Raw genomic sequence first — 15,178 nt, forward strand, 5'->3', positions numbered from 1 at the left:
TCTTCTTCTTCTTCTTCTTCTTCTTCTTCTTCTTCTTCTTCTTCTTCTTCTTCTTCTTCATCATCTTCTTCTTCTTCTCCTTCTCCTTCGTCGTGGTGCGACCTAAGAGTGGAAACGCGGATGCTCATGGGACAATGGTTCAATTTCTTCATCAAGGTCATCCAAATAATCGTTCAACTATCTATATTATACATGACAGTAAGTAAAAAGAGAATACATAGGTATAATACATTTTTTCCATGTGAACGCATGGTTTACTTCCCACCACTGCACCAAAGAGGCGAGTGCATCGGTGAACACACCTGTGGCTGTAACCGGGCCTTCTGCTCAATCGAGCAGATTCGCATACGAACAGGTCCCAGTGCAGGAAGACCTCGTGTGGCATAACGCCTGATTTTTTTCACATCACATTGGCTGGCTGGTTGAGCATCTTCCTCGGTGGTTTCGGCCTTCTCAACTTTGATCTGGTCAGCGGGTTCAGCACCGTGATCCATGCTGTCGTGCCGTTCCCTGCTGATGTCTTGTTCCGTGCTGATGTCTGATTCCGTAATGATGTCTGATTCGGTGCTGATGGCTGATTCCGTATCGCTGTGCTGTTCAATACTGTCGACCGTTTCTGTGCTGCTGTCTTGTTCACTGCTGCCGCCGTCGTGTTCAAGTTCTTGACTGTTCTCGGCGTCATCGGTCTTTGCAACTGCCTCAACTGGCTCGGTACTGTCGGCCAACGTCGTCGTGCTTGGAGACTCCAGTGGAAGTTCACTCTCCACAACGGGCTGTTCAGCGGTGCCAGTCTCCTTTGTGCTGGGAGCCTGCTCGGAGGAAGGATCGTGTTGAGTCGAGCGCAAGTGCTCCAGCCACGGTGTTCTTGGAAGTTGCTGAATATCGATACTCTCGACTTGGCTCCGTAATCGATTGATGTTCTCCAGTAGCGTGACTTCTCGCTTCCGTTTCAGCTCTTCCACGGGGAACGTGGCAACGGGGGTTATAATGGAGACTTGGCGAGGCGAAGACTCTTCCCGCAATTCATCAGGAGGTGGCGAGGGGAGCTTTGGGGATGCTGGCAAATCAGAAGTGGTCGAATGTGCTCGATCCTGAGGCTGCCTTTCGGTATTGGGACTTTGGCCACGTGCGGGATAGTCTTGGCGGGGCGAAGGAGGAAGATGGGGATGTGGTGCATGGGCGGAGTCTCTGCGATGTCTGCGGGTCGACTCGGAGCCTTTCCATTCCGGGACCTCAAGAAAGCGAGGTGAAGCAAGTGGAACGTCCACAAAGCGAGGTGAAGCAAGTGGGACTTCCACAAAGCGAGGTGAAGGTGGTGGCAAAAGGGGCGACGGGGCGCGCTGTCCAGGTCTCCTCATGTGCTCTGTCGGGACCAGCGGTTCCACCGATTGCGCTTGGCGATCTCTCCCGGTGTCCAACGAGGAGGCGCGCTGGATCACATCGGGCGAGTTGTCATCAAACTCCACGACGCTGGTCGTATCATTGAACGTGACAGATTTGACAGAATCCTTCCGCCGAGCATGTCGTTTTGCAGCGCCCGAGTCGGAGCGTTGCCTCGTGATCTTCGAGGCATCCGGTTTGGCACGGCCCTTGATGGCATTGGGAATGGCGAGTTTGTTCTTAATGAATGGGTACCACTCGTCCTTGGACCATGCGAATGCCTTGGTGCGTCCTTGCCATCCCTGTGACAAGTAATCGGCATACAACAGCTTCGCACAATACTTTTCCTCCGGCAGGAATCGTCCTTCGGGATCGGCGTAGTTGAAAATGGTGTACAGTGTCGTGGGCAAGACCGCAGTCGCTTCGAGGAGGTCAAAGTCAATTTCCGTCTTCGAGACGATATTGAGAAAGTATCGGAGTCGCTTGTGCAACGGATCGTCTCGAGACCTCGCAGCTGTCCTCCTGATCACGAAGACGACATTCCGCCTTTCTTGCTCCAGGTATCGGACAATGTCTTGACGGGTGCTGAGATGGACGGGAGAGATCTCGTGTGGTTCATAGAGGCCGTGCAGAACTGTATCGACGGTCGGGGTCATGATCGTTCGGTGGCCCGTCGAAGTGTATTCAATTCAGACCTTCGAGAGCGATTGGGATGGGTTGGGATGTGCAGTCGGCACAGAAAGTGAAGGTTAGGATGGCATCAGTTGAGAAGCAACAAGGAAGGGGGAGCCTCGTGCCCTTTTGTCGCGCATCTGTCCAGCGAGGAGGATGAAGGACATTTTTAGCAATCTTGCCGGTGCCATGTTCTGAGGTGCATGAGGGATTCCAGGCCGTTGCGCAGTTATAATAGCAATGCCTCGCAGGACAGTCCCCGAAGCCACTGTGATCCACGTGTGACTAGTAGAGTGCACCCTTCGATCGCCAGCAGCCAAATGAAGAGACATGGCACTCAGCGCATCGGGGCCACAGAAGTGCTTGGCCAGAAGAGATCTCCAGCCGTCACGTCGATGGGGGAGACAGGCGCAACGGTGCTGCATCATGCCGGTAATCGCAGACCACGACGTTGTTTTAGGAGGTACTGCGCCGCCCTTATTATGTCACTTTTCAGCCGACTTGTTGTTAGAAAGGACTGAGGTATGGTGTTATACAATAGTACTCCAGGACCGAGAGATGTCTGGCCATCAGCTCGCCCGCGCGGCACCATATCACATATACTATACCATATTTGAAGCCCAAGGGGTTTACCACGTGTCGCCACGCCGGAGCGCGCCATGTGATCTGTATGTCTTCGTTCGCAATGCCAGATTGCACTCACTCACTCACTCGCTCACTCACTGCTGCGATGTGACCGGGAAGTGCAGGTCATCTTCCAGGTGCCTGCAGGAGTCACAATGTCTGGATGGGTACATACCTACCTTACTGTACTGGACTGCGTCTCCAGCTTCATGAATGTGATCGCAGTTCCGGGAATAAGACCGACCTCATGTCCAGAGAAGCGCTTTGATAGACTTTGAGCTTGTATGTGCAGAAGTGCAGACCATCTCAGACATGAAACAGGGTGTAACTATTCCCGCGTGCAAAGGGCTGTTGGGCTGCTTGGCAGGGCTCGATGTTTCATCCGGCACTGCCATCAACGCTCTCGTCGTCATTCAACGGGGGATGAAGATGATGATGATGATTGCAATGCCCTGAAAAGAAAGGGAAGAGAGAGGGTATCATGAAACCAAGCAGCAAAGGACGGGAGACAAGAGTCGTGTCCAAAGGGGACATCATCATGCATTCATCTCGTTCATCACTCTCGTCTGTATTCAATACCGCTGAAGGTATGTTACGAGTATATCATGGTATAACGTCACCCTTCTTCCCTCTCTTTTCCTTGCACACGCAAACACATACACACAACTTGGAACGCCTGGCAGCAACACCATACATGTATCCAGAGTCGAGTCGTCACTCTCCATATTCCATCTGATACTACAACCTCGATTCCTGTCTTACTCTGCAGTCTCGAGCGACTGCCCTTCCTTCAATCCCTCCACCACCAGTGGCTCACCTGCAATCCTTGCATACAAATCTCTCACGTCCGCCGTCATGCTCTCAAAGTGCGAGCTGGCATCATATGATTTGCTGATGAAGACATTATCCTCCTTACCATCTGCGATGGGTTCGTACAACGGAATTGGCTTGCCCATGAACTGCTCCTCGATGGCTCCTAATCGGTCGAGACCGGGTTGAATTTCGAGGTGGTGGTTGGCGTCGGTTTCCGCAATGGTGGAGACGATGGCGATGTAGTAGCCCTTGGGGCAGACATTATGGGTCGACGACACCATGGCGATGTAGATGTCTGTGGTAGAACATGTTCATGTCAGTGTGTGTGTGTGTGTGTGAGAGAGAGAGAGAGAGAGAGAGAGAGCAAGGGGTGTGGCTGGTAATTGGTAATCATGTGAGGATGAAAACGTACCGTGCTTCCTGCCCACCTGTGATTGTGGAATAATCAATTGCAGCGAATCCGCGTCATCCGTCTTATCGATAGGATGCTTCAGAATACAGATGGCCTTGATCAGGTATCCAGCAACGCGCACCTTGTCCGGAAAGTATGAAGGGTCGGCAATGATTTGCTTGCATTTGGTCTCAAACTTCATGCCTTCGCCCTCCTCTCCTCGCTCTTTCATGGTGGCTCGAATGCCGGACACCTTGCCCCCCTCATACTTGATCTCGTCGACATTGGCGTTGAGCATGTAGGTGCCGCCGTAGATGGCACTGAGACGAGCAAAGCCCTGCGGCAGCTCTCCCAGGCCGTACAGAGGGTAAATATAGGGGCTCTTGCCGTAGCGGGCCATGCTGTTGACGTAGAGACGAATGCGCTCCACACAGTTCTTGGCCTCGCCCTTCTTCTCCGCATACTCGTCAGTGGGGTAAAGAGCCATGCTGTGGCCGATGAAATCGCGGGTGCTGGCTTCGAGGCCGTACTTGTCGTAGACCTGCTTCATCGTGGTCTGCGACAGGTTCATGCCATTGTGCGTGCTAGGATTGTTCTCGTCAAACTCGCCGACCCACTGCAAGAAGTTCTTCGCCCGCCTCTTCTCAAACAGGCCCATCAGCGGGCTCTTCAGGGCCTCTGCAGCGCTGCTCGGCACCTTGGCCACGGTTGCCTTGGCACCGTTGCCCTGTTGCACATAACTGCCCGCCACCAGCTTAAACTCGATGTAGCGCGTCACGTCGGTCGAGACGAGGATATTGGTGAGCTCGCCGTTGCTCATGAGCAGCTTGGGCACGAGATCAATGTTCCAGTCGTTGGCGCGGCCGTACTTCTTCCACGGCTCCTCGCCCTTGTTGTAGTTGCCATATCGCTTGAACATGGCTTCCAGATTGAGCGAGGCCGCTTCGGCGCCGTAATGGTCATTTCGGTCCATGTGCAGCACCTTCTTGCCCTTGACCGACAAGACTCCCGACAGGATGCACTCGACCAGCCCAGTGCCGAGCACCACCACATCGTATTCGGGTGCAATCTCCTCCATGTTGTCGGCGTTGTGGTGGATCAAGGTGTTGGAGTCTGCAGTATCTTTGGAGATCCTCTTGGATTGCAGGCGGAACGCAGCGGAGAGGATGTCAGGTATTTCTGGCGGTGAGAGTGGGGAGGTGGTTACTGTAGGTAATGCGTTTCTTGAAGCTATGGTAAGGTATCCCGCTAAAACGAGCAAGCGGCAAGCGGCTGCCCCTCGTTGCGGCAAGCTCACGGGCCGCTCCCGATCTTATCTCACTTCTTCTCCCTGTGCGACGTGGAGGTTCAGGCTACAGGTACACAACATCAGGTACCTCCTAGGTGGTAACTATCTCTCGTCATTCGAAGATACCCTTCACCTTACTTCCACCTTCATCTACGAAATATCCTCCTGCCCCCGTCATAATAACAGCCCATTCCAAGCCCACGATGAAGACACGGGTGGCCATGCAACGGGAAAGGGCATACACCAAAACAGAATACACATCACACTCGATGGTGTCGACGAGCTAAATCTCTTTTCATATACCTCCTCATCTATCCGGATAGACTGGCGGAGGTACTCGACTTGATGTAGAGGGCAAGCGCATATCAATGCTAGTTCGTAAGCCATGTGAAACATTTCGTCGTGTATTTTCCGGCTGAAACCATGTTCACTGCATCTCGCTCTCGCGGCGTGCGTGCTACACGGCACAGGCGGCTTTCGGAGAGCCCCTGGTGTTCTCTTCCAGCTTGCATTTCTTCCCTTCATCATAACTTCATTCCTACGAGAACCGCACCTTGTACCTCAGGTCGATTCCCGCCAATGCCGGATCACTCACTGCAATCTCCTCGCCCTCCTCGACCAATTCCGTCATCTTCTTGAGCAGATTTGCCTCCGTTTGCTCCCGCAATCCCTCCGGGCTACTGTAGTACAGCGACTTCGCCTCCGACCTCAGATTGGGCTTCTTCAGCTGTGCCTCGGGTCTCTCCGCCAAACTCTCAACAAAGTCACCGAGAGTCGATTCCGCAGACAGAGCGATGTCCTTGGGAAGATTGCCGCAGACTGGACAGTCCGGCTTCTTCTTATGTCCAAAAGTATATGTGTAGATCGAGTTGTCGCCAGTATAGAGCATGTAATTGTTGGGCGCAGGTGCGAATTCGTCTTCGGGATCGTACGTCTCCGGGTCGACGCCTGGGGGAAGAGTAGCGGGATTGGCGAGGAAAGAGGCCGCGTTGGTGGCAATCTTGAAAGCTTCATTGCAAGTACTTGCAGCAATGATGGCGTTTGTCGATGCAATTGCTGGGATGATATTCTTGACCACACCTTGGGTCATGGAGTACGTGACACCTTCAATGCCGTATTCCTTGGCACGTTGGAGAGCGAGTTGGTAGAGCCATGTGATGTGTTCCGGATCATCAGTATCCAGCAAGTCGTCCTTTCTCAGTTCCGGCCACTTGATGATATGCGCCCACTCAATGCAATGTTGGGGCTGTCTCGGGACCGTGGCCAGCGTGCAAAGCGGGACGGCCGCTCGAGGAGCATGCATATCTAGTTGGCATTCGATGCAAGAAGTCATCGTCGGAAAGATGACCCTCGACTGCCCTTTGAAGCCCTCGGTGCCTCCATCAATGAGAGGCTTGAGACTGTCTGGATTCTCATTGTCCACCATTCCCACCAACGTAGCATTAATCCATCTTCTCGCCTCGATGCTGTCCAGTCCACAAACGACAATGTGGAATTGCATGTAGTAGTCTTCGTCTTTATCCTGTATCTTGCCAACGTATGCGTTGATCTGGCAACCTGGCACTCGCTTCATCACGAAGTCCGCGGCTACTGTGGCTTTGGGGGAGCCCACATCCTTCTGGCGGAAGAGGAATTGGCGGTTCAGGTTAGAGACGTCAATGGTGTCCATATCAATCACGTCAATGTTCTTGAAGCCCGACAACGCCAGGTTCTTGAGAATCTCACAACCCAGTCCGCCGGCTCCAATAACCAAGATCTTGATCTGTTCAAGCGTCTGGATTGTGGGCTCGCCAGGCATGAAGGCTTCGGGGTCGGTGAAGGCGCCAGGCCGAGACAGGATGCGGTCCATATGAGCATATCGAGCCCGAGGAGCCGAAGGAGCCGAAGGAGCAGCAGCAGCAGCGGCGGCCATGGTCAGTGTCGTAGTCGAAGCCAACAAAGTGAGGGAGCGGAGAAGGAGTGAAGTCCAGTCGTTCGTCCTTGACGGGTAAAGAGAGCGAGAGAGAGAGAGAGACGAAAGCGATCTTGAGCTGCGTAGCCTATCGATAACTAAGAAAATAAGCTTCGACGCTAAGTCGCGATAGCACGTGATATGCACTTCGATCTTCCATCTCTAGGTACCTACATGTACCTCACTGTCGCTCTCCACTCCACTGCACTCCACCTGGTCCACCGCCATGACATGGCAGACTTTCTCACGGCTGTCAAGACGACCGTCAAAGGATCCTCCGACAATTCGGAACAGCTGCTGACAGCCATCTCGACCCACTCTATCGATGCCAGGCCAGCCGAGCAGGCAAAATCGCAGCAAGAATCCCATATTACCACACGAAAAGCCTCGAGAGGAGAGATCAAGACAAACGATACATATCGAATCAACTCGGAGCCACTGAGAACGCCGGAGGAGATCTTACAAGTCTTGCAAAGTCAGCCCAGCATCAATACCCTTGTCCGAGTCTTTCGGCACCTCCAGCCCAGCGATGGCGTATGCTCCGAATTCAGCATCGATGCTCTCGGACCACCACAAGCGCAGATTATCAATGCCCTAGTCAGCAGCATCGTGCCAAATTTCTGGCCTATTCTCGATCCTGAGGACAAAAAGCTGTTCACTTCGTGTCTCCAGAATATCGCTGGCATCAGTGCTGTCGTTGCTCGAATCAGGCTATTGACCGAAGCCCTCACAAACAACAAATCCTCGGGAAGCGACGAGCTTGTACACTTACTAGAACTTGTCGGCCAGATTTTCGAAAAGCGCTCCCTTGTGGCTCGGGTATGGCTTCGTCTATATCGGGCCGTCTCAGACCCGATAAAGCAGTCGCTATCATGGAAAGAGTTTGTCAGTTTGATCGGCAGTGGGAAACTGGTCACGACGATTGCTCGTGCCGAAGATGCGCTAAAGACTGCATCGGTGGCATCGAAACCCTCCTGGCTGTCCAATGGCTCTGAGTATGCCGCTTGGCTAGGTCGAATGATTGTTCTCATGGCCTCAGAAGCACCTGGGAGAGTTCGGGCTAGCTACTCTCCACACACACAATTGAGCGATTCAAGTGGTTCAGAGGAAAGGGTGCTGGAAACTGCAGCTTGCCGATGTGGCGCACATCTTCTTGCCAAGGCCTTCACTCTGGGCTATTCTGTGCCCTTGGTGAGGGGACTTTTCCAATATGTTGCTAGCCCTCCAGCAATAGCGAGATTGGACGCCCAAGTCCTAAAAAGTACTGTAGTCTGCTGTCAGAGCTTCACTCAACGACAGTTTCTCGAGTCGACCTTGCAGTGGCTGACGCAGGTATCACCCTCTGATGTGGTCGAGTTCTCTGAAGCAGTACACTCACAAGCGAAGGATAAATGTGGTTTGGCGGCATGTCTCGATCTGCTGATAAGCGACCACGTTACGATGCAGCAACACCTGCTTTCATTCATCGCCGATGCATCCTTGTCAAGCACCATATCTGTGCCCGTCCGACGGGCTGTAATTGTCACCTTGGCGACGAACGTTCCCAATGAGCTACCGGCCCTGCTGGAAAAGCTTTTTACCACCTTTGGAGATCAGATGTTCATCAGTCATGCTCCCGTTGTCCAGCAAGAGAGCATTGCCCAAACACTCCTCCTCACCGCGAGCTATCTTCACCGATCGGCACCAATGGCGGTACTCATGACAGCACGCTCTTCGGGGCACATGTCGGGCACAAGCAATAGACTTCACAGCAGCAACTCTCGAGCTCGATGGCTGGGCATGGTTGTGGCGACTGCAATTTCGTTTCTCGTGGACAAGGAAGGATCGAGGATGAGCTTTGGCACTGATGAGCTGCGGACAGCTGAGGGAAAGTGGTATCAGGATCTTGTCAAAGTGAAAGACGAGGTGGGCAGTTTCGAGGATTTTGGGGAAGTGCTACAATCACAATCAAAACTGGTCAAACATCCGCGAGCGAAGGCAGTGAACACACAGGAACTCCCTATACTGAATGGAAAGCAGACTTTCGGACCCGTACGCCCACCGGCACAGACAGAAGTGGATGGGGAGAGAGTGACGGAAATCCTGGATGATGACGACGCCTTGGAGTCCGACCACGACGATTCTCTCACACCGTATGCAAAACCCGACAGTGACGCCGAAGACAGCGACGAAGATGCCACTTTGGTCAACCGGAACAAATCTCGACCGCCGGTCTACATTCGTGACCTCATGCGGATGCTACGGGAAGACAAAGACCACGACAAATTCCAGCTTGCCATCAAGCACGCGGCACCTCTCATCAGAAGAAAGATTAATTTCGGTCGAGAAGTGAAAGATCACGCTGAAGAGCTTGCGCTCCTCCTGTCAGATCTGCAGGACCCTTTCGATACGGACGGGTTTGAAGAACTCAAACTACAAAGCCTTATTGCAGTGCTTCTCAGCGACGTGGAGAAGCTAGCGCCATGGCTCAGTCGAAGGGTTTTTGAAGGCGACTACTCACTCTCTCAACGCTGCATCATGCTCTCCGCCCTCGGTCTTGGTGGGCGTGAACTAGCCGGACTCCAGGAACCCGATCACCTCAACCCAGCCCTGGAGCACACGTCTTTTCCCAGCAAGCAACTACCCTCTCGCCTCCACGCAACCTACAGTCCCACGGTGACCAAGGCTCTCCATACGGCAACCACTTCCGTCGAGCAGAGCATCATGCGACCCCTCGCCCTCTCGGCCGCAGATCGCTCGACTTCGCACTTGGACGCAGTCAAAATCAAGCGCTTCTCGGCTCGCAGTGAGCAACCACGAACCCAACGAAAACCCACCCCAAACCAACTAGCCAGAATCTTCATGGCCAATGTTTTCAATCCTCTCGTCACACGCTACCAACAAGACCTGGCAGCATACCGTCAACGCTCCCCCTTTGCCACTGCCGTTCTCCTGACCACGTTCCTCAAAACAATCTCCATACTCCTCCATGCCAGCGGCCCATCGACCACGGGCCTCGCAGACATGACTTCCGCCTTCTGGGATGTCTTACACTCGCTCCGCGTAGCCTCGTTGAGCGACATTTCGATCCTCGAAGCCATTCTTTTCGGCCTCCTGACACTGCTCGAAGTCAATTGCGAATGGGGAAATGTCGCGAGACTGGCGCAGGAAGAGCCCAAGAGACTGGCAGAGACGCAGCACTGGGTGCAAATGGTGTTTGAGCGCACGGGCAGTGGTGGGCTGGTGGATGGAAATGGAAATGGAACAGGGGACGGAGAGGAGGGGAGAGTGAGAAGATTGGCGGCGGGCGTGTTGATGAGGTGTGGGGAGATTGTAGAGGGTTATCAGAAGGATGTGATGGGTATTGGGAGGTAAGAAAATGAATTGAGTCCAACGCGGAATGTAATGTCAAATGTTGGAACGACGGAGAATTTCACGGGTTCTACGTCTCTACTAGGCTTGAAAGTGGCAGTTCAACAGTGGATGTAGAGTGAGTGAACTGCTGTGCATATCGAATCTAGGGCCGGTATGTCACATTGACCCGTTCTGTCGTTTCTCACTCTTCTCCGTCTACGGTGCAAATGATACATCTGCACTCTCTGCCTTCTCTTGCACACGGGAAGCTCGGCAATAAGCACGGAAAAAGTACAAATTAATATTACAGCTCTACATATCGATAGTGTAACAATCTATCTCCTATTCCTGGTCCGAGCAGTTGTTCTCGTAGGTCTGACAACTTCTGGTTCGCTGTCATTCTCATCGTCTTCGTTATGGTGGTTATTATTTTCATCTTCGTCAACCCCATTATCATCATGCTCAAAGTATTGACTTTTTACAGGTGTCGCTCTCTTCCCATTGCTAGTCCTCGACCGCGCTCTAGTGGCTCTCTTCTTCACAGGCGAGATCATCACTTGGGGTGAACTGCGTTCCCGACGCAGTGGAGCTAGCGCAGGCTTCCCAGTATCTCCCGGGTCCTCGTCGTCTTCGAGCTCGGAGAGATTCGAGTCGCTCGAAGGCGTTGTTAGTGCGGGTGCTTTCCTCGAGACTGCGCTTCTTGCGGGAGTCTGGCGAATTGCTGGCTTTTCTGCCATTCTCGTAGCTTTCATTGCAGGAGCTCTGCTTGCTGTACGGGAACGCTTCACCACACCAGGATTTGGCGCTTGCTCCTCCTCCTCATCCTCTTCTTGCTCGCTGTTGTCGACCAAGAAGCCACCGGCACCGTTGCTCCTATATGCTTCATCGGGCTCTGGTGCTTGGTGTACCGATTGTAACGACATGGGCGTGAAGGGAGTAGCAACGGACGGGCGCGTCGATGTATCGCCGTCAGGACCCTCTTCGACAACGAGAAACCCGCCATCGCCAGCGGCACTTCCTTCGTCCTCACTTCCGGCAAAGAAGCCACCACTACCGTTCCCATTGACATCTTCGGAGGGCGCTTCGCGGCGCAGCTGACGTTCATGTTCTCGCGACTCTTCTTCCACATGTCCAGGTGGGAAGAACCCTCCGGCGCCGACATCCTCCTCGACCACTACGGCTGGGACATGTCGAGCTTGAGCTGTTGCTTTCCTCGCAAACGGGTTGCTCGCGTCAGGATCGCCAGATGTCTCATCATACTCGGCTCGCATGCGCTCCACAATCCGCATACCCATCACCATTTTCCGCCACCAATGGAGCGCCGCTGCGGTGCGTTTAGTGTCTTCTTTGCGTTTGATCTCAATCTGCTGCTCCTTCCACGCGTCTCGGACGAGGATTTCGTGTTCCTCGGCTACGACCACACCGGACAGAACCGGCACTGCGCGCTGCTTTCCAAACTCGAACCCAACACACGCTTCGGCGTAGTCAATCTCGAGCTTCCTGCAGATCTTCGCACTGCCCTTGAGGGGGAGATGTACTGCACCCGCGGGGACCATGGTGTCCACATAGACGTCCATGTTTCCAAAGGCATTTTTCGGGATAACGCCGTTGTGGATGGGAGGGGGAATGATCCAGTCTGTCTGATCCCAAGAGTACAGACCTTGCTGTAACTTTTCGCCGTGCTCCTTGAAGTGTTCCTCCATCTCCCGTTTGCGAAGGAGAGTGACGGCACGTACTGGTACATGTTTCATGGGATGTTCGCCGACCTTGACCTCACGCCCTTCTTTATGCCATGATTCGACGGTCTTGCAGGTGGCCACATCGCTACGCTTATACACCGGATGGGTGACTGCTTTATCGCCTTTGCCCGCGATGAAGTCTCGAACCGGTTTGGCCCCCGGGACGATTGCTTCTTCACGACGCAGGTGTTGTTCGAGAACGAATTCTGCAGACTGTTTGTACCACTGCAGACTCTCCTTCTCAACTTCCTTTGCCTCCTTGACGGGTTTCCAAGGCTTGAGGTCCGTTTGCTCTTCTAGGTCGTCGGCAGCGGTGCGTTTGGTCTGCGGTCGGTCGTAGCTCGACATCACCGTACGAAACCAGTCGTAATTCTCGTACTTCTTGACCTTTCCGCGTTTGTTGTAGATGGGCACTTTCTCGGCCACGATGCGCATACCCCTTGTCTTGCCTGGTAGTTGATGCTTCTTCAAGTATCTCACGGTGACGTCTTTGGCCGAGCCATCTGCGCTGAATGCAATCGTATAGCACATGACTTGCTTTGCCATGTCCGCCTTTTTGCCACGAGGTTCGAAAGTTTGAAGTAGTTCATCGGTGGAGGCGATGGTCGAGAGGACGATGGGATCGACAGGTATCCATTTGTGCGAGACGGGCGAACACACTTCGGTCCAGTAGGTGGGAAAGGCGAGGTCGCGGTCGTACTTTTTGTGAGCCTTCTTCTGTGGTAGTGAAGACGGAGTAGTGATGTCCACCAGCGATACGTCGTCTTCTTCCGCCTCCAGGGGTAGCTCACTCAACTCACTTCCTGACTCTTCTAGATTGATCGGCTTCGTCTTGGCGCCTCGAGCTGACTTTCCATTGGAGGTTCCCGTCTTGCTCGTTGGCGTGGCTTTCTGGGCGACCTTGGATGTCTTCGCAGATGGTAGATCATCGTCTTCCTTCTCCGACATTGCAGTATCCACCCCTTTCTTCTCCTTCTTCTTCTTCTTCTTCTTCTCAAGCGCCTCCTCAGCTTTGCTGAATCCCGTCCCCGCAGGCTGGAGGTTCGCCACCATTCGCGTCTCCAGACCAATAGCTCGGAGAAGGGCCACGAAGAGCTGAGCACCCACATCTCGTGATCCTTCGCAAGACTTTGCCAGGTTTCGGAACGCATCCAGATTCTCAATGCGCTCACCATGCTCATCTGCATCTCCCATATTCTTGCTCCAATGTTGGATCTCATCTCGTAGCCGCTTCAATGGCATGTAACCCTGCTTGCGAAAAGCAGGCGCTGTCACAGTGAAGCGTTTCCGCCAGTATGCTGCTAGGACCTTGAGCAACCTCAATAAGGGATCGCCCTGACTCAGATTTGGCACACCTTGGTCCAGGTGTTCGGCTTCATAGCTCCAGTCTCTCGTCTTGCTTCTCTTGCCTTTTCCCTTCTTCTCATTTCTCGCTCTCAGTTTTGCTGCTGCCGCCTTTTTCGCTTCCAATTCCTCTTTTGTCAAAATTCCCATATTCTCCCTCCACCGCGTAATCTCCTTCTTGACGCCATCTCCCAGCCCATCCACGAGAATCTTCTGCACTTCGGTGTCATTGAGCCACGAGTTCCGTACCGTGTTGTGCCACATCAAGCTCTGAACATGCAAACAGTGTGTCAGGACTCGGAATTGCCGTTCACGCTTGGAGGGACCCTTCTTCCCCGTGGCCAGTGAGAGTTCCGGCTCTACGTAGACGCCATCCTCGTTGAGCGATACATCAATGTCGGCAATCTCGACATCCGGTTTGGAGGAGGGAACGACGTTGGGGTGTGCAGTGGTGGCATCTTCCCAGTCCATTCCATCATCGTCGTCGTCGTCGTCGTCGTCGTCGTCGTTGGCACGCTCATCCTGCCCGATCTGTGCAGAATCGATATGGGCCATCTTTGGCTTCTTCCTTGCTGGCGCCACATCTTCGAAATCATCGCTGTCCAGATCGCTCAGAGATTCGTCGTCGTCGTCGTCGTTGTCGAGGCTCTCTAGAAACTTCTTCGTCTCGGCCGCTGATGTGGTCTGTTTCGGTGGAGGCGTGTCAGCTGCATCGAAGAGCGTGCTTCGATGCGCCTTCGTCTGCGTTCGGGGTCGTTTGGCGGGCGCCATGATTGCGGAGCTGGGTTCATGTCGTTTCGAGGAGGAGGTGGTGGTGATGGTGGTGGTGGTGGTGGTGGTAGGTGGGATGTCGGTGCAGCGTGGGAGCCTGGGAGGGGAGGTACATGTACGGGAAGGGAGGTATATGTACCTACGGGAAGGGAGTGAAGGAAGAAGTTCCTCCAAGTGCATCACGTCACTTATGCAGGTACAAGTACCGGTACCGGTACAGGTAGGTCAGTTACAGGAGATACTGTATTGCATGTACTCTAGTATTTTATTTCTCCCACCAACAACAACACAATGCCCATTTCTACTACCAATCACTTCTATACCACATCCACCACACTATCTTCTACTGCGAACGTCCGGCCTTCTATCAAACCTCCCTGCAAAAGTTTCTCTCAAGTCGCTTCATGATTGGAAAGGTCTTAGAGGATCTGAATATTCCCGTCTCTGCGCATTCATCACTACCTACCATACAAGTTCGAACGTCAAAAATCGCCTGTTTCGTTGAAAAAGTAAATGGCAGGCACAAAGACCCCGTGGTTGCTGATCTAGTGTTAGTAAGTGTTATGGTAGGGAAGAAATAATATTGATATAAAAGAAAAGAAAAGAAAAAAGCAAAAAGAAAAAAGGAAAAATCGAAAAAGACCTCCAACGACCTACTTATGATCATAAACCATCCTTCCCCAGCAGGTGCAAAGATCTGAATAAGGACACTTGATATCGGATCAGTAGATGGCGCGCAATCATTTTTTTTTTTTTTTTTTGTTTTCCGTGTTGATATACATACAGAGCCGGCATCTTTTGCCGCTTGACAAAAAAGGTCGATCGAGCCCGGGTATGGGGCTTTGTCACAACTCATCCGACCATACTAAGAC

General features: G+C 53.0%; 5 protein-coding genes across 5 annotated transcripts; 1 reads left to right on the forward strand and 4 right to left on the reverse strand.

Moving 5' to 3' along the window:
* Positions 1-254: 254 nt before the first annotated feature.
* SEPMUDRAFT_133103 (uncharacterized protein) lies at positions 255-2,036 on the reverse strand (the record flags this gene model as incomplete). The annotated part of the gene is made up of 1 exon (XM_016902543.1): positions 255-2,036. One exon carries the CDS (start codon positions 2,034-2,036, stop codon positions 255-257), a length of 1,782 nt encoding a protein of 593 aa, XP_016762042.1.
* A 1,144-nt stretch (positions 2,037-3,180) lies between these two features.
* On the reverse strand, positions 3,181-5,075 carry SEPMUDRAFT_133104 (secretory pathway gdp dissociation inhibitor). The gene is made up of 2 exons (XM_016902544.1): positions 3,902-5,075; positions 3,181-3,784 (listed from the first exon to the last, which is right to left on the reverse strand). Exons 1-2 carry the CDS (start codon positions 4,956-4,958, stop codon positions 3,435-3,437), a joined length of 1,407 nt encoding a protein of 468 aa, XP_016762043.1. The 5' UTR covers positions 4,959-5,075; the 3' UTR covers positions 3,181-3,434.
* Positions 5,076-5,399: 324 nt separating this feature from the next.
* Positions 5,400-6,981, reverse strand: SEPMUDRAFT_149049 (NEDD8 activating enzyme). Its single transcript, XM_016905307.1, has one exon. It carries the CDS (start codon positions 6,964-6,966, stop codon positions 5,707-5,709), a length of 1,260 nt encoding a protein of 419 aa, XP_016762044.1. The 5' UTR covers positions 6,967-6,981; the 3' UTR covers positions 5,400-5,706.
* A 369-nt stretch (positions 6,982-7,350) lies between these two features.
* On the forward strand, positions 7,351-10,473 carry SEPMUDRAFT_65304 (uncharacterized protein; the record flags this gene model as incomplete). Its single annotated transcript, XM_016909712.1, has 2 exons — positions 7,351-8,142; positions 8,227-10,473. 2 exons carry the CDS (start codon positions 7,351-7,353, stop codon positions 10,471-10,473), a joined length of 3,039 nt encoding a protein of 1,012 aa, XP_016762045.1.
* Positions 10,474-10,739: 266 nt separating this feature from the next.
* On the reverse strand, positions 10,740-14,350 carry SEPMUDRAFT_149050 (Rad4-domain-containing protein). Its single transcript, XM_016905308.1, has one exon. The coding sequence runs from the start codon at positions 14,304-14,306 to the stop codon at positions 10,788-10,790; it is 3,519 nt and encodes a 1,172-aa protein (XP_016762046.1). The 5' UTR covers positions 14,307-14,350; the 3' UTR covers positions 10,740-10,787.
* Between the last annotated feature and the right edge of the window lie 828 nt (positions 14,351-15,178).

Source organism: Sphaerulina musiva (assembly GCF_000320565.1).
Source record: "Sphaerulina musiva SO2202 unplaced genomic scaffold SEPMUscaffold_4, whole genome shotgun sequence".
Classification (NCBI taxonomy): domain Eukaryota; kingdom Fungi; phylum Ascomycota; class Dothideomycetes; order Mycosphaerellales; family Mycosphaerellaceae; genus Sphaerulina; species Sphaerulina musiva.